General features: G+C 42.8%; 1 protein-coding gene across 2 annotated transcripts in view; it reads left to right on the top strand.

Moving 5' to 3' along the window:
• RPTOR (regulatory associated protein of MTOR complex 1) overlaps positions 1 to 18,678 on the top strand; it is a 160,350-nt gene that overhangs the window by 29,025 nt on the left and 112,647 nt on the right. For both annotated transcript variants that reach the window (XM_075719601.1, XM_075719600.1), the window contains exon 4: positions 15,823 to 15,981. In XM_075719601.1, the coding sequence (XP_075575716.1) occupies positions 15,823 to 15,981 (159 nt within the window). The remainder of the gene's footprint in view (positions 1 to 15,822; positions 15,982 to 18,678) is intronic.

Genomic DNA, 18,678 nt, shown 5'->3' with positions numbered 1-18,678 from the left:
TACGAAACAAGAAGATGCAGAGGCTGAAACTTGAAAGAGCTCTTAAAATAGAGGTTATAAAGAAGGAATAGTACTAAAATGACACTGTTGCTTAGGAGTTACGTTATTCGACTAAGTAGGTTTTAAAGATGTGTCCTGGTGTGTACTTAAAATCCGGTTAGAGCATTTTGTGGTGTGACCCATCAAAGCCATCAAACTGTCATGAGTCTGAGGATAGAGATCGGGCATATAAGAAGCAGATTTAAGTTCTTTCACAATTCCCTTTGTCTAAAAATAAACAATTATTTTCACAGCCATCTCGGAACGTTTATTTTATTTGTATAGATAGGGAAGGATTCTTACCATACAGGGTAGGCTGGTGGGTATAATTTCTATAAAGCTTGGAGCAAACTTGTAGTGTGTAGCAGCTTGTAATTGCTGAGAAACACACCTCTCCCCTCAATTTATTGTAGCAGATATTCAAGGTTAGTAGTCTTGATTTTTGTCTTCCCTGTCAACATCAGTTCTCATGAACAGACGGCTCAAAGGTATTTTTTTGGAAGTATTCTTGAATACTGAATCCACACAATGAGGATTAGAATTCATTTCACATTGGACTTAAAAGCAAGGTCAAAGACTCTGCAGAGGAAAGGTAAAGTCACTACACTGCTGACTACAGTCAAGCGAATAAATGTTCCACCCTTATAGCTTAGCTCTGGTAATGCATTGTGTCCTAGACATCTAGCAAATTAAGCTGTTTAAGTCTTGGGCTGCTTGTGAATATATTAGCATGTAGGAGATTGAGATGGATTTTTAAAATGCAACCAAATATCTACAGAGGACTTGCCAAAGACTTGCAAGAGTCTTTCTTGTGGCTTAGTTTAGCATTTAAACTTAAGTATCCATAAGTTATAGTACATCTTCACGGTAATTAATATTTTTCAAGTTAGCAATAACTAATAATTTTATCAGAAACATTCTTTCACGGCTTGCATGAATCAGGTTAAGCTGTTGCTTGTAACACCAATTTGGGATTTCCAGCATACTCCCTTGTACTTAAATATGCAGTTTTTTGTTATCTTTGATTAATCCTCACGAATTTACATCAGGGTAATTTCATGTGCCCGCAACCTAAAATTAAAACACCTAAAAGGTGGTTTTTTAATTAAAAAAAAAAAAAAAAGCCTGGAGTCTGTGGATATGGTTCAGAATAATTTGTATTTGCATGCATGTCTCTAACCCAAGAGTTATTGTGGTCATATCAGCTTGGGCTTGCAGGCAATTGAATTTATGATTGATTGAAAGTAGGTATAAATTGAAATCACTTCTTACATTGCTGAATTGACCTCTGAAGTTATCACACAACACGCTCTTGCAGCTGTTTACTTCTCTGCTACCCGGGTGTTGCAGTCTGATGACCTGGGGCAGCAAAATCCTGATCCGGCAGTCATGTTTGCAAGCTTAAGGAAATGAACAGCAAAGTTGCATCAGTGCAAACGTTGTGAAATCCAGAAAACCCCTCTGTGAGACTGCAGGCTTCCTGCCAAGTTCTGTGCTAGACAGAGTTTGCCAGGTACTTTGGGACAAACTTGTCATGCCACTATCCTTTCCCGGCTCTACGGTGAACTGGGAGCGACTACAAGGTCATGCACTGCCTGTAAAGCATTTCTGTCGTACTGAGATTTTGCTGCTGTTTTCTTTGTTTGGGGTGGATGTGGAAAACAGCTGCGCAAGTTAGAGTGCGCTGCTTTTGGATAAAATGTCAGCTATCCTTTAGAGAAAAGGATCCAGATTTATTGCAAGACATACTTTTTATTGATGTAGTAAGGGTTATTTTAAACAAACGCTTGTAATGAGGCAGTGCAGAACATGTTGCTACATGAATTCCAAAGATTGAATATATTTTTGACTGATTTCCTGAGGAAGCCAGGCTTTTAAAACCATGCAATGTGTGATTGCATCTTGCGCCCACTGTACCTACCAGCAACCTTAACGCATCACATGCTATTTTTAAAAGGGTTGAGAATTCAGAAGTTAAATTTGTCCTAAACATTTTGTGAAAATAGCTGGATGGAGGTAGGGGACAGACTGCATATTGTTACTCTCCTGGCCAGCTAAGGAGCAGGCTGCAGTCTGAGCCCAACTCTTACCGGGCATTAACGTATGCGGAAGGAAGAGAAAACACCATTAACACCCAAACCTTCAGAAAGAGATTGCATCCGCTTAGGTGATAGAAAATGCAAAAATGAGCAGCAAAGTGGGGGAAAATGTGGCTTGATTCTCCTTCTCATGAAAGAATTCTTTTCTGTGTAGTTTGTTCATTTATTGTGAAATTGTGCAAACATAAAAGTGTTCTTGTACAGTTCTAAATTTGTCTATTCTTTGATGTGTTTCCAAAGCCAGTGTAAATTCAGCATCCTAAATCTTTCTTTGATGCAAGAAAAAAAGATGTGTTTTAGTAAGTATTAAAATTAAATCACGCTAAATCACAGGATTGAGATATTAATAATGGTTTTGAATGAACCAAAGAACGAAGTGTTTTTGTTATGAATGAAGTACTTAGTTTTTCACTAAAAGAGCTTCAACACCAGAAGACTTGGAAGTAGGCCAACGTGGTGTCATGTAGAGGAAAAGAAGTGTGGGAATAACGGCATCGTGAAAAGTCCATAGTAAGAAGTCAATTGAAAAGAAATCAGTGGGTATAAAGCAACTAGCGGTGAAAGTTATCGGGGAACGTTAGCTGTTAGTGTGTTTTGGAAGACTTTGTAGAAGTGGCTTCGAGAGAACTGCTGGAGATGTAGAGTCTTGGTATTTTACTGTCCTGCGTATATTGTTCTTCCAGGCGTTTATGAATGCTGAAAAGTTTAAAATGGTTCAAAGAAGTGATTGAACGGCGGTGTCCTGTGGCAAGGACGTGCTTGTCTCTACAGTGTTTAGTTAAGCTGTGCATCTCTGTTCTTTTCCTCTAAACATGTCAATGGATATTTTAATTTTATTTCACCCAGTTCTAGTGTTGGAAGAAATAATAGCTAGCCAAGAGAAAATGAATAAAATATAATTGGTTCTCATTTTACAGGCCGCTGTTATATACGGCTTCTGTATCTTTCTCTGTTGGCAGATGAGTCCTAGGCCACTTAATCATTTGTCATGTGGAAGCCATTGCATACCTAAAAAACCCCCAGACCTGCACATAATCTTCAAGATATAGGTGTTTGCTGGATCTGTACAGTGGCACAATGGTTTTAGGGTTTCTTTCTTGCTTTCCTGGTGGTTGCTAACTCTTTACTTGCTTTTATGACTGCTAGTGGGCTGGCCTTTATACAGAACAGCTCGTACGCTCCCAAGATCTTTGTGTCTGCGTGCTCGTACGTAGTTCAGGGCCAGTTGTTGGCTGTGTAAAACCAGAACGCCGTTTCTTCCTGCACAACCTTTAAATGCATCTGTATTGGATGTCCTCTTCCGTACGGCTGCTGAAACACTCCCTACCGCAGGGTCTGCCTGCAGGAGCTCTGAATAGCCCTCCGTCCTCAACAGACTGCCGTACTTCTGCTCGCTCCCTTTTGGGGAGTATTTATTAATGCGTTGAATGGTTTGGGCTACAAAACTGATCCCCTGGAACTTCACAGCCACAAAATTAACAGTTCTCCCCCCACCCACCTGTTTTATCAGGACTTTATCAGACTTTATCAGCAAGTCTTTATAGATGGACTTTCCTCCAAATCTCGTGTTAAGACCTTGCTAAATGTCTTCTGAAAATCAAAATGGATTTATATCAAAAAGATACTTTCTGTCATCTCCATGCTCTTTGATTTCTTTAAAAACCTCTAGAAGGTAAGAGTTTGATTAAAAAAAAAACGTGTGGCTTCTCATTATAGATGCTAAATGGACTCTTCCCGAGGCGTTTATTCACGTTTCTCTTTGTTTCCTATTATTCCTACCAACGTGCTCAGCACAGATGTCGGACTGCTCTGGGTTTCCTCTGGATTCATTTAAAACAATTATGTCCTGCTTACTGCTTTCACCTTTCCTGATACCCAGGCAGTTTTAAACTGAGGTTACCCTCTGCAGTTAAAGTTCAGAGATTTAATACTTGAGTTAATTTAGTTCACACAACTCCTGGAGATGCGATAGGGATGTGGAAAGTCTGGCGATCTCGTTGCTCGTAACCGGTCGCGGTTGATGCCGTGTCAGCCCCGTAACTGCGAGCTGTCTGCTTCCAGCAAGTTAAACCTTAAGCACGGGCTTTCCAAAGCTTGCAACTCCTGGGCAGACAGAGCAGCTACTTGTGCTGTGCGTTAGCGTCCTCCACGTTCTTATGTTGGCCCCTGTGTATCTTGTAACTTTTTTAATCCTCTGGAACCCACCGTATAGATTGAACTGAAGATTTTTTTTGTTGGTAGTTGAAAGATTGATCTGAGTGTTGAGTCATCTAAAGTGTTTTTAATACCAAAAATGAAAACGGCAGTCGGTCTTAAATCTTGCTTACATTTTGTGATAGAATAACTTGTATTTGAAAACCTTCCTAAGGAGAAGAAAATTCTCAGGCTTGGAGAAACACCACCCACCCCTCAACCAAAGAACCCCCGAAGGACAGCGGTGCCTTGCAGTTACAGTTCTTACCTGTGTTCCTCGAACTCGGGTTAGAATCATAGAATCATAGAATCGTCTAGGTTGGAAAATCCCTTTAAGATCACCCAGTCCAACCATTAACCTACACTACCAAGCCCACCTAAACCAATCAAGGGTAGACCAGACTAAACCATATCCCGAAGTGCCACATCTACCTGTTTTTTGAACACTTCCAGGGATGGGGACTCCCCCACCTCTCTGGGCAGCCTGTTCCAATGCTTGACCACCCTCTCCGTAAAGAAATTTTTCCTAATTTCCAGCCTAAACCTCCCCTGGCGCAGCTTGAGCCCATTTCCTCTCGTCCTATCTCTAACTACTTGGGAGAAGAGACCAACACCCACCTCACTACTACCTCCTTTCAGGTAGTTGTAGAGAGCGATGAGGTCTCCCCTCAGCCTCCTCTTCTCCAGGCTGAACAACCCCAGTTCCCTCAGCCGCTCCTCATAAGACTTGTTCTCCAGACCCTTCACCAGCCTTGTTGCCCGTCTCTGAACACGGGTTGCAGCAAACCAGAGCGAATCTCTGGCTGAGGCTGGGCTGGGCTGGAGCGTGATTGTCCCCCAGCCAGCCAGAGCCCATCAGAGCGGGCTCAGGAAACTGGGTCCCGTGCTTGCTAGGTGTGCAGTGCACTATTTCCTCACAGATTTTAACTTACAGTTTATAAATATTTATGAATATAGAAATATATTTTTCTGGCCTGTATTCATCACAGTTTTCTTGCCTGACGCAAGATACTACCCCGTGCAAGACAATAGTGATGGGTTACACAGCCCTTGCGCAGACTTTTGCAGTTCTGTCAGAGATTACTTGGGGTTTATCGGATCTTCCGGTAACTACCCGAATTCTGCGCATGTATGAGCTTGTCTGTGCGTTCCAACTCATTTTGGAGCTTTTAGGCTTTTTTCTTCTTTCTGCTTAACGAAAAAGTTTCCTAATAAAAGGACAGGAGGTGATTGCAAAGAATTTCTGAATATTCAGAGAAGAAATCTAGCGTGACCTTTAGAGAAATGGAAACAAGGGTGAATTCGAGCATCCAGTCAAGAACAATAAAATTGAAGTTCCAGTCCTTATAAGGACAAAAAAGATGGCACAACTCACTGGGCTTCCTTTCTACTGCACTAGAATATAATTTAAACCTTTTGAGAAGCTTACTGAAATTTTTGACCCTATTTTTTGTTTTCCCGCATGTCATTACAAGATGATTTCATAGAATGCTTTAAAAATAAGTAAAATTATGGTAATACTATTCTCTTCTAATTTATCTGAGCTATTCCTATTGTATTTTAATTTGTTAATGTGCAAGTATAAATGCTGCTGTTCCCCTGCCGCTTCTTTATTAAGTGAGGATTACTGTTTTAAACAAAACAGAAGCTTATGTGTGGTGTATACTTAAAATTCCCTTTCTTAATTTTGCTCTATTATAAGTAATAGCTATTCTAGTCTTCTCTTTTTCCTAAAGTTTTGTTCTTAATAATTTAAAAAAATTATTTTAAATCACCTAGCCCAGGGTTTTGTGGGGCATTGTAGCCTCAGCGAGTGGAGGTCTGAAAGAGAATTCCTCGCCGTGCAGAAACAAATGCACGTTTCATTCTCAGAGCTTATTTTTCCAAGCTGCGTGCAGACGATTAGGAACCGCGGCAGGCCGTGGTGCTGGGGAGCCCGCGCTGGCTGCGACCTGGCTGGCCAGGTCCTGCCTGCTCAGCTGCTGCCATGAGGAAGACGTGATTCAGATATACACAGAAGTTATTATCTCTATTTCTGTCAGCGCCACTGCCGGTAATTTTTCTTTCCGCGTATCTGCTGTATATTTATGCCCTCCTTATGAAGAGTTTTTTGTTTAAAGTCTTTTAATAAGCGCACAGAAAGGCTGATGGTAACAAAACGTTCCCACCCCATCGCTGTAAAAATCCAGGGCTCTGTAAGAGTTGGGCTCACACTGGCTTTTTCTGAGGGTTTTGTTGAGCCAATTTGTTATCCTCGTTTGCTAACGGGATAGTTACCACCCCGCGATACCCCTGACGGGGTGAGTAAAGCCTAGAGCAATGCTGAAAGATTAGACTTGCTTTTTCCTGTACCGTAATTCAGAATCAGACTTGAACATACCGGTCACTCAACTAAAAAGGACGTATTTCCGTTTTTCCTATCATAGCTATTTCATTCTACGCTGTGAAAGTCACAGGATAAGAAAGCACAAAGGTGTTCGTTGTGTAGTTTAACTTGCGTGTATCTCATTCATTGCTGAGCGTCGTGCGAAAACGCTGTAAATGTGCATTGTTGCTCCTTAATTGATCATTATTATCTAATAAAAATACAGAAAAGAAAGCAATGGGACATAGATGAAGATGTTTTGATTTCATCAAAAGTTAAATTGTAGCAACTGGAATGATAATGATACATTGAGGTAGTCTTTGTGGTGAATAGCTCTAAAATAGTAAAAAAGAGGAGATATTCCTCATCTCTCCACTTTGTTGCTTTTGTAGTGGAGATGCAGCTTGACAGAGTTCTTGTGCAAGGATGAAAATCAAGCCAGAAGCACATGCGTGTAGGTGTGGTATAGGTTTAAATTTCTCCAGTAATCTCCAGAGTTTTCACTGCGATTCTTTTTCCTGCGCACGTACCTGTTCTTGGTTTTGGTCCTTTTAATTTTCTGAATGATTATGTTGCTCAAATTTTCTATTTAAATGTGCTAAGCTAAATAAAATAACTGTAACACCAGTCTTCGAATGAATTATGTTTTGCTTGGGACGACTAGTGCCATTATTCTGGCAATGTTCCTTTTCATTGTTTTGTACGCTTCCAGTGTGTTAAATAGTTTAAAAAAAGTAAAACGTCAATAAAGCTGCTTTGCTGTGTGACACGACATAGTCGTCCAGTTATATGGCTGTGAAACTCTTTGACATATATACGCCTATTTTATTAGGTCTAAGCCAGAGTTTGTTCCAGACGTTCAGAGGAACATGCTGCATCAAACTGGCAGCTGCCCCATAAAAGATGGAATCTGAATTAATTAATTTAATTTTATCTTTTTCACTTTAAGGAAAACTAAATCCGGGATTTTTAGTGTTCATCGTTAATAGGTCTTCAGACATCTGAGAAACGTCTCCGGCTGCAGTGTTTTTGTTCTTTGGGTGTAAGATAGCGGTCTGAGTTCTCTTCCCGTGAAAATGGGCGTTGACGTGCTCTTGCGCTAGCCGGTCCGCACTGCCGCGTATCGCAGGATGGCCCTCGGCGTGCTGCTGGGAGAGGCCGCGGCCGCCGGGTTTAACTGCGGGCGGTTTGTACGGTTGCAGTCCTGGGGACTTGCTGCGGTTCTCGTGTGCGAAGAGCTGGCAGTCAGGAACTCGGGAATGCGGAGGCCAGAGCGGTGCATCAACCCCTGGAGCAGCCTACCCTGAACTGGGTAAATGCTTTTGTCTGTTGTAAAGCAATCTGTTCCTGAAGTTACTGTGCTGCTTCGTTAGGATGCAGCAGAAGGAAGCGGCGTGGATTTGCTTCCTTCCAGGGCCAGCTTCACACAGGACCGTTGCCATGCCTTCGAGTAAGTGTTTGATCCCCAAATCTTACCCTGTTACAAAATGAGTACAGAAGTCCTGCAACAATTTTCCTGTCATTTCAGAAGCTGATATTAGGTCTCCTCTCCCCATTTTTTTTTTCCCTGGTGCTCTGCTCCCTCCATCCTCACAGACCACACGAGCTAAACTGGCTCGTGGAGCACCAGCAGTTTTGTGCAGTGACCTTGATCCCGTGAGCAAAGTGGTTTGTGCGCTGGGCTGGCGGCTCCGGTACGCGCGCGGCCAGGAGAGGTGGTGTGAAACCTGCACGTCCTTGGCCCTTGAAACGGCTGCTTGCATTACTCTCGGTTTTTAGTAACTTATTTCTTTGTAAGGCTTTTTATATTTCTGTTTTTCAAATTCGGGCGTTGTTCCAAAAAAACACTCTTTTGGAATAATTAGATTGCTTTGATTCCTTTTAATTAAATCATGTTAAGTAGGCTGGCTGCGTGCATGGCAGAGCCTCAGGTTTAGCGTATTTTCTGCATTTGGAAACTGGGATTCAAATCTGATCCAAGTCACAGTGCAGCAGCTGCACGACATCCTCTGATGTCCCATTTACGCAGAGATTCACCTTGAAGAGTAGAGTCGCTTTGAAGAATAAAGCTGAAAAGATTATAAATCGTTATAAGGAAGAATTAGGCTACGTTAGGAGAAAATGCTTATAAGGGAAACGCAGCACTCGCTGCCTCGCAAGGCTTTGGGTGTCTGCCATAGGAAGGCTTTGACACGGGGTCGATCAGCAATTGTCAGGAAGGGTGCGGATGTAATTGATTCCGCATCAGGATAACTGGGATGGGACTGGATCACTTCATGAAATCCAACCCAGCCTTGCTTTCCGAGATTGTACGGGACTAAGCAATGAGACGGCAGGGTGCAGAGTGGGAAACCTTTCAGTCCGCTGTGCTGTACATATCCTGTCTGCCAGCTGACAGTTCTGTAGTGAATTTTAAAAACTCAAACGCTACAACTGTATTGATTCTATTTTATTTAATTTACCCGTAGCAGTAACTGCTGTGTTTTTCTTGCTTTGTGTGCGCTATTTTGCACGTGGGATTCTTTGCCACCCAATAGCTGTTTTTAAAAAAAATCTTCAGTAAAATAAAGCTTTTCTCCTTCGTTATAGATTCTAGGTAGGGTCATGCACGTGGCTGCTTCTGTAAGGAGGTGTAAAAGACAGTTTCGGTAGAAAATATTGAATGTTGGAGTAACTTCTGTCGATAATTTGGGAACACACCTTCAGATGATAAATGGAGCAGCAGTGCCAGTGAGTCTCTGAAGAAGAGCAGCGCTGTCTTACCAGACCCGTCCCTGTTTTGGGGAATCTTTTACCTGACAGTGTGTCCGACAGTAACAGTGATTCTGATCCCTTCGAGGAGAGACGGGAGTGTGAGGCGGGCAGATATGAGCAGAAACAGAGCTGTGATTTCATGGAGAGCTTCCTTAGTCCTTCCACAGTGAATTTCAAGCCATTCCGCGCTGTTTGCCAGCGCGGTTTTACCCCCCAGCCACTTCTCTCTCAAGTTGTCTCTTGCTGGTGCACTGCGACCCCACTCCAAACAGTCTTGTAGAGCTTAATCTGCGAAATGCTGTCTAAGGGGCTTAAATCCTGCTTAACCAAGTTATGTCTGAGAATTTCTTAACTTTTAAGTGTGAGCCCCTGCCCTTGTGCAGATGATGCCTTTTCTCCACTCAGATGAGCACAGTTTTACCCTCTTTACCTTCCTTGCAGCTGCACGCACTAGCAGCATCTAAGGTAGTTAATGTAGCCGCTGGGGAAATGGTTGGAATAGCCACGTTCTTCAACCCGGACGCACCAAAAGCATCAAACCCCAGCAGTATGAAGTTACTAGGGAAAGCAGTTTGGGGATCACGTACCAATATGAGTCGTAAAAAATGAAGTATGAATTTCTTTTTATGGAAGTTATGCCCGTTGGGTTTAGTATCTTAGGGATAAAAGGTGAGGGATTTAGGCTTTTGTTATGCTGAATGAAAAGAGGGCAGTGTTATAACTTGTAAACAGCAAAGGTTATGAATGCCAGCAGATAAATTTTTCATATAGTTTCTATCTGCTGTGCTAGGTATTGCTATTTTGGCACTGAATCACACGCACACTCTGGTCTTAAGTGCTGTGGAGTCTTTCTGGAACCAAGACTGAGGTCTTAGGCTGCAAGAAAATGAAAGATCAAGACTTGAGTTTTATAACTTCAATGGGAAAACAGGTTTATCCTTGTATTTTTGTGAGGGGAATAAAAATTCATCTCCCCGATGAAAATGCCATAGTACTCCATCACGCATCTGTCATCCTGCCGGGCTGACGAGTGCCAGCGCTGATGGGAACCTGGCCTGGCTTCCAAAACTCTTTTTCTCCCCATTGCCCATTAATGGTTAAGCAACATCAGCAACTTAAATCGCTTATTCTCAAATTGTCACCTTTAGCACCCTGTGTTTCTTCCTTTTTATAGGACCTAATCCTGAGGTGAGTTTCCTGAACTCAGCATCTGGCAGGGTTGAGCGCACCAGCGTTTGGAAGGTGGATAATGAGTCGGGTTCTGGTTTCTCAAATAACAGCAAAAGCACTTTGTCACGAAATCGCTGAGCTTCTGCAGCCCCTGCCCTTTTCAGCATAGCTTGGTGATATCCTGGGAAAGGGGCCTGGAACTTTGACTTTTCCTCATTGTTTGATTTATGTTTTGACCCCATTTAAAGTAAAAGAAAAAAACCCTGTAATTAGGTGAAGTTGCCAAAGCAGAGCCATTAATTTAAGCACAAAATCCACAGAACTGTGGGAATTACTTTATGCGGCCAATACGTCCTGACATTTCCCAGTGGGATAGAAGCTGATGAACACAGTGAATTGGTTTTCCCCCTCCAGACAGACTCATCTTGGAGAGGTTACTGCTATCACCTGCTAATCAGTAAACATGTGGGTGTTTTATTTATCCTTTGAAAGAACTAAATCCCTCATGAAACAAATGGGACAACGCTTGTGCTTTCTTGCTGCTGCGTTTTGTGTTTGAGCCCCGGTGTCACCAGCGCAGCCCTTTTAGCGCGGCTGGCCGAGGCGCTGACTGCCTATTCACTTGTAACTCTGCTTGCTTTGCCCGCTGCCAGCTTTCCCCTGCTGTTGTCCCAGACCTGCTAATTACACCGGTCTGTCAGCCCTGCGCTGCTGGCTCGTTTGGACCTCGCTCGCTCGCCCTGGTGAGGATGACCCGGCGCTGGTGTAGACCCTAACGACGGTTTTCAGACCAGATACAGCCAGAACGTTGCTCTCGTCTTGGATAAGGAAATGATACGGTTTCGATAGATCACATCTTTAGAGAATCCCTGTTTTCTCTCTTAAAGATGATTGCTTTGATTTTACCATGATAGGAAATTTGGAAATCATTTGGAAAGTAATTCTGAGAGAGCGTGTCAATAGGCGATCAGCATAACTGCTTTAGAGCAAACCCGTCTCCCTTTAAATGTCAGCATTAAGCATGGTTAATGTTAATGTCCACAGCAAAAACATCTAGCTAATGCACTTGGTATTTAGCCCCAAACTGTTTTCTTTTCCTGTTTTGGGTGCCAGAACTCCTTTCTTTTGAAGCTCCTCCTATTTCCTGCCACTTTGTCAATACAGTGTCTTGTCAATCCAGAAGTTTGTGGCGTACTGAAAATTAAAATGTCTTAAAAATGAGCATAATAATTGTATTTTAAAACAAGTATACAGGAAAAACGTTGGATAAATGAGTGAGTGTTTCATAAAAGTGTGGCAATATTACATAAACAAGCAAAATTTTTAATTTTGCCTGCGTGAGTAGAATAATGAAGATAGTCTGGATCAGGCCGCCACAAAGTTATTGCTTTTGACAGGAGCTCTTCAGTGAGACACTGAGGTGATCAGAAAATCAAATTCACACCAGAAAGCCAGCTGACATCACCGTCAGCAATTTCATGCTTGTCCATCACGGTGCTCCGGTTGGGCTTTTTGACAGCTCCAGTGCTACGATTGCAACATCAGCTGGCAGCAAGAGATTCAGCTGGGCGTCATCTGCAGAGGAATCGAAGGCTAGATTGTCTTGTCTGATAATTGCGTCAGGAAGCAAAGACTCCTTGCCAAACACCAGAAAATACCTGCCATCAACACACAGTAGAAGGCAGGGAAGGCCAGCATGGTCTTCAGACGCAGTACCAATCTGGAACTGGTCAATAGCTCATAAAAACGAAGGGAAAACAAGACGTAAAGCCTTGTTGCGTGTCCATGATTTCAGCAGAAGCTGCTGAGATTAAGCCCAAGAGACCTTTCGAGGGTTTAGGTTAGGATCTCTGTTACCTTTTGCACTAACTACTGCTTGAAAGCACCTGTTTGGAAGTGGAAGGGGAGGGATGCAGCACAACGTCACCAGGGAAGACAAATGAGTAACGACGGAAGGAAATACAGGAGAGTGACAAAAGGAAACTATTCACCAAAAGGGTAGTGATGCTAAAATGCAAAATTTTTGTATGAGAACTAAAACAATGTTTAAAAAAATGCTTCTTCATACTGTGAAAGGAAAGGTAGAATTGTTGAATCGGTGACTCTTCCTGGAGCACAGCTCATCTGGGTGTCGGCTGTGCTAACCGTGACGGGATGCTGCGGGGCTGGTCACCGCTCCTGTGCTCTCTGGTGCTGGGCAGAGTGGCAGCCCATGGGTTAGCAGGGTTTTTTTGCTGTTTCTGTATTTCTTCTCAAAGACCTTCAGTTTCTGTAGTCCTGTTCTGGAAGGAGACCTTATTTGTTTTTAACAGTTGTTAAAAATAGCACCCTGTCCCACAGAGCATCGCATAAAACAGGAAGCCCCTCCTCTCCCCCCAAAACTAACACCCTACACCCCAATCAGATGAACAAGCCCCGAATATTTCTTGTAATTACTGTACTTACTCTCCCACTATTTTCTGCATACCAATGAAAAAAGTCTTGAAGATTCTTTTTTTGGGGGGGGGTGTGGGGAAGAATTAAAAAAAACACCACCTGGTCTAGTTTGTTACTCGGATACCTGTTTCTTGTTGTACGTGCACGAATGATGCGTAATAAACTCACGGCTGAGAGTCCTGAGCTGACAGGTGGGACTAAGACAGCTTATTTACAGGCTCCCTCCTCTCCTTTTCATTCTTCTCAGCCTTGTGTTTCTCAGCGCGCAAATGATATGTTTACCGTTTGGATCTTTAGATCTACAGGCTTTAGTTTTAGAGTATGAATTCACCTCCATTAATTGCGAGCTGTGTTTAATATTTATGCTAAAAGGACGTGAGGAGCGTTCGAATGAGCGTGTTCTCCTTTGAAAAAAAGGAGCTGAAAAATTACCAACCACTCCGGTTATAGCGTCTTGTAAAGATGCCAGCAGGCAGAATGTGATTTAAGGTGCACATTTTTGCAAATCAGCGCCTTCGTAACAACACTGAAAGGAGTGAGAAAGAGGTATGGGGGGGTCTGTGCTAAGATTAATATAGCCTCTTACCTTTACTTAGTGCGGAAGTTCCCCAAAAGGATGAGTGTGTCAGATCACTGGTTCTTTCTTAATATATTTTTCTCCTTCTGCTTGCTTTTCTTCGTTGTTGTAATCATGCAATGATGCCATTTGTTGTATCCATCTTGCCTATTGGCTTGAGATGCTGAATATTAATTGAGCAGTGTGATATCTGTTTTCCAAGCTTCACAGATAAACAAAACATTTTTATATTAAAGTTCTTCATTCTCTTTTACTATGGTATTTTAAGACTTTCTTATCTTTGCCTGTCATAGAAGAAAACCCAAAAAGCCCAAACTTCTGGACCTTGATTGGGTTTATAAAAAGGATTTCAATAGCAGATTTTTGTAGAGTTATGTATACGGTTGTCCTGCCCTTAAACTTGGTTCTTTATTTCAATACATTGGCTTTAATTTTTTTAAGCCGTTGTGATTCTGGATCCTCAGTCTCTCTCTGCAGGTCTGGAGAAGAGAGGAAGAAACAGGCTTTTATCTTTCAAAGGACAGTTGAAAGACTTTTTGTTATTATTTGGCCTTGCTTCAAAAAAATGCACTTTTGAGTATGACAAACTAGCTACTACATAGGCATCTTGAACTTAGCCCAGTGAAAATGTTTTTGAAGTATTGGGGGTTTTTAACAGGGTGGGATTTTTTTCCTCAAACATAGAAACGTATTCTGATTTATGTGCTTGTAGAGCTGTATAGCTAGGAACGATAATGTAGTGTCCACAGCCAAAGTTGTGATGGTATTGAATATAAAATTTTGCTAAAAGCAAGGGTCGGTTGCCAAGGGCTCTCGATCAGTTTTAACTCTTCTTCCCCAGCTGTGTGAGTATCAGATTCCTGAGACCTTTGTGCACTTTTATCTTGAGAATGTTGTCGTCTCAAAGCATAAGCTGTTTGAGGAGAGGTTATGAAATATTGTTATATTCATAACGCTTCTTTAGGGAGGGGGGTGCAATGCAGTCTGCTGTAACCTGGTGCCTGGTCTTAGCAGCTGATAGTTCATAAGTTAATTTAAAAGTATGGCAGTGTTATGCTAGATTGCTTTGATTTTTTTTTTTCCTGGTTTTATCTATCACTGAATGTTAACTAAAACGGTCATGTACTTGCTGATTGCACATTTATTCTTTTTTTCTGTAATTCGGTAGGTTTCTGTAGTCTCTTACAGTATCTGCAGGTAACTAGCCTACTTTGAAAACTGCTGTGCATTTAGTCAGCAGTCTTCTGTAGGGCTCGTGCACGGGAAGAGCAGACGAGCTCTTGAGCCACGGTTGCGTTTGTGGCCTGGTGGAACCAGTAGTGGTGATGAGCTGCTGGGCTGGAGACACCTGCAAGTTCCAAGTAAACTCTGCACTGAAAATGAGCATGCCCATAGTGCATGTAGTATAGCTGCAAGAAGCTGGCCATGTTTCTTTTTAAAGACGAACTCTTGGCCATAAAATTTTTCACTGTGTCTGCTGTGGGTCCATCTAGAAAAGGCAAGAGCCCACCTCGGTTTAACCTGTTGGCAGAGGTGTTGGCCAGGCTTGTTCTGTATGTGCCTTATTAATAAAAGGGGAATGGACTGGTCAGGGCTTAGGAAGAGGATGAGGCTGCTGCTATTCTTATTCTTACTCCATGAAGGATAGCTGTCTGAACTCCTCCTCTACCCTTCACTCTGCTAGTTTCGTTCCTTTTAAGGCTTGAAGCAAGAGCTGTCCCCCTTTCCCAGATGGGAGGGAAGGAACATTTCCGTATGAGATTTGAGGTTTACGGAATATCTGTTTTCTACAATTTTCTATCTTTAAGAGGGAATTTTGTTCAGTTGGAGGTGTACAGGCTATGAATTTGAGGATTAGAAAATTGTGCAGGGTTATTTTTGAGGCCGGCTAATGTCGAAAACATATTTGACCTTCCTAAGGCATTTTGAATGTTAGTAATCCCCAGGTGAAATGGATCGGAGTTCAGGGATGCGATAAACTCAGTCAAACCTGTGTTGTTACCGTATGTGCAAGCCCAAACACCAGTAGCAGATATATTTGGTTTTTTCAGCTCTACAGTAAATGTTTTGTGTTTTCTTTTTCCAATGTAACCAGTTTATATACATGCTTCTGTCTTAACTAGGTGCCTGCATCTTAAATAGATTTGTTTTTACACTTAAAATGATTATCTTACATTTTATGTTACTAGGCCAGGTACAAGCAGAGTCTTGATCCTACGGTGGATGAAGTTAAGAAACTGTGTACATCTCTGCGTCGAAACGCCAAGGAAGAGCGGGTTCTTTTCCACTACAATGGACATGGCGTCCCCAGGCCAACAGTAAATGGGGAGATCTGGGTCTTCAATAAGGTGCGTCTTTGCGAAGCAGTGCTGAACAGCCGAGTCTTTTTCCCTGCTATGTAAATTATTGAAGTGTTCTTTTAGAGAACAACTGAATTTTCAGGGTTTAAAATGTATTCACAGGTGTTTGCTTGGTTCCCTGCTGACAGCCGTTTGCTTTCTTTGTGTTCTTGAAGTTCTGTGAGACCAAGTAGGTTGTCCTTCACCTCGCAGCAGGGCTGGAGGGTCTTCTCTCGGATGCGCTACAGCTCATTGCAAAACACGGAAAAGCCAGCTACTTCCATTTGCTTTCTCTGCTGTTCAGAGCAGCACCCCAGCTCTGTCGTGTCTGGAGCAAACAGTAAGGCTCCCCGACGGACTTGGCTTTGCTGCCTTGTGTCACTGACTGATTTTTAAGTTCTCACCATAAAGTTTATGCTTAAAATGTCTACTAACTCTGAACAGCCATTGTTCAAACTGCCTCGAGATACTGCATGAGGACAATAAACCATATGGCTAGCTCTGCTTCCAGAGCACAGGCTACTGAAGAGCCTCCGAGCACAATATAATAGGTATCTCTTTTTTTTTTTTTAAAGACTTTTGTTACTCCTGCTCGGCCATGGTTTGTCACCATGGTTTGTACAGCTGTGTAGATCACATGCAACACCCTTCGAGTGATTCCAAGTGTGACCTAAATGTACTTTGCTTTCCCTTTACTTAAGCTATTTTGTGTCTGTTAAGGGTAACTGATTTAGAATGGAGACTTAGGAAATGGAGAGATACTGCTTGTAGCTGAAAAGTACATTCAGCTGACATAGGACTTGCATTTGTTATTATAGAAACGCTCCTATTTTATTTTGAGGGCTTCTTTTCTCATATTTCACATGCATTATTTTTATAATTGAGTGAGCATTCATTGGTAATTTGAAAGAGCAGGGTAGAAAGGAGGGGAAGAAAGTGCAAGAGGGCATCACTTTATTCTGGTGCATCTATATTGGAGACTTGATTAGTATTCAGACCAATTGTTTATTGGTCTGAATACTAATTCATTTTGAAGCTGAATTTGGTCTTTAAGAACAAATAGGAGTGACCTTCTTCTTACTTAACAGCCAGTGGGTAATAAATAAGCCAGAAAGAATGCTGGGCAGAGTGTGTTACACATGGAGAAAGAGGAAATCACTGCTAAATGAAGTTGTGTGTTATGCCAGATGCTTTATTAAGAGCTTACTGGGTATTTGCCAGCTTGCCTGCAGTATCGGCTGGGGTAACGTGGTGTGGATGCCACTGGTGATTAGGAGCTGAGGACTCTCTGATTTATCTTATGGACTGTGAAAAAAAAACCTGATTGTCATAGAGGTTGACAGGGGAAGTTGAAACTTAGTAATTTTTGCAGCGTGTTGCCAAATACTGGCTTTTTTGGAAAGAAAGACTCAGGAGTAGAACTTTTCTTTTAAGCAAAGGATTAAATTTAAGGAGATAGTATGTGTGGGGAAATCAGCAGTGTTTAGAAATCAGTCCTAAGGAATTCAGTCTCAGATCTAAGCAGAGGGCCTAACGAGGCTCAGTATTATAGCCCTCTTGAATTGAAATAGTAGAGGTACTGAAATTTGACAGTGCTGACATTTTAAAATTAGATGTAAAATGCTCATGCATGCACTTGAAGCCTCAGTTCTAAGAGCGTGAAGGCAGAGCTGAAAGGGACCTTGAGATCATCCAAGCGAGGGGCCAAAGGGGTGAGACCGCCCTTGCTGGCGGATGCGGCAGTCACAGGCTGACCCGTGTTTGTCGAAGGAAATAAAACGTGTTGGATTTATTCTAACTTCCCTTGGGGCCGGGTTGAGCATCTGTCTCCTGTTCCCAGAACCGGGGTGCTGGGGCGCGTGGTTCTGGTGGGCCGTCGGGCTGTTGGCGAGGGTTTGGTGCCGGTGCTGCCGGAGCGTGGAGGGTGGTGGGCAGCCGGGAGGTGCCACATCTGTTCCAGCTCAGGGGTAGGAGACAACAATGAATTTCGAGAATCTGTCCAGACGTTTCACTATGCTTTTGTTCTCGATCTGTAGAGGCTCATTTTTCCTTTCCTTTTTTTTTTTCCTCCCATAAAATCAGTGTTGCAGCCATTACGGGGCTGGTGATGCAGGTGACGACAGAGAGGACTTCTCCCACTGCGTCCGAGCAGCCGGCACTGCCTTCCGTGTGCTCCTGCCGCCGAGCCTGAATGCAGCAGGCGCTGGCAGAGCCGTGCGGGTTAGCCGCCCTGGGCTCCAGGCTGCCGGAGCTTTCCGGGATGCTCGGACTGCAGACCCAGCGCCTCTTCTGCCGGTTCACTGTGAGGGGAGAAGTGAAAGCAGCTTTGCGGTGCTGTCGGTAGCCACCACCAGAGAGCCTGGAAACTTAGAGGACCCTATGTACCTGTTCAATTTTTTCTTTTTCACCTTTTTCTAGTGTCCCATTAAAATCTCCCAACGTGTGCCAGCAGGCTATCGGAGACAGCAAATAGATGTAGTGGTGTAGGAGCACTTTGTGATGATGCTGGAGAAAGCTCACGTAGTACTAGTTCTTCATTAATATCTTCCCCCTAATTTCTCAAGAGTTGGTATTTTAAAATTAATTTAGACCTCGGCCCTTGCACATCTTCCCTTTAATTTCTTAAGAGTTGGTATTTTAAAATTAACTTAGACCTCTGCCCTTGCAGAGTTGGAGCTTTGTCTGAACTGATGTTTTAAAGTGGTG

The sequence above is a fragment of the Pelecanus crispus genome, chromosome 12 (assembly GCF_030463565.1).
Source record: "Pelecanus crispus isolate bPelCri1 chromosome 12, bPelCri1.pri, whole genome shotgun sequence".
Lineage (NCBI taxonomy): Eukaryota > Metazoa > Chordata > Aves > Pelecaniformes > Pelecanidae > Pelecanus > Pelecanus crispus.
This window is presented reverse-complemented; position numbering and strand designations above follow the sequence as displayed.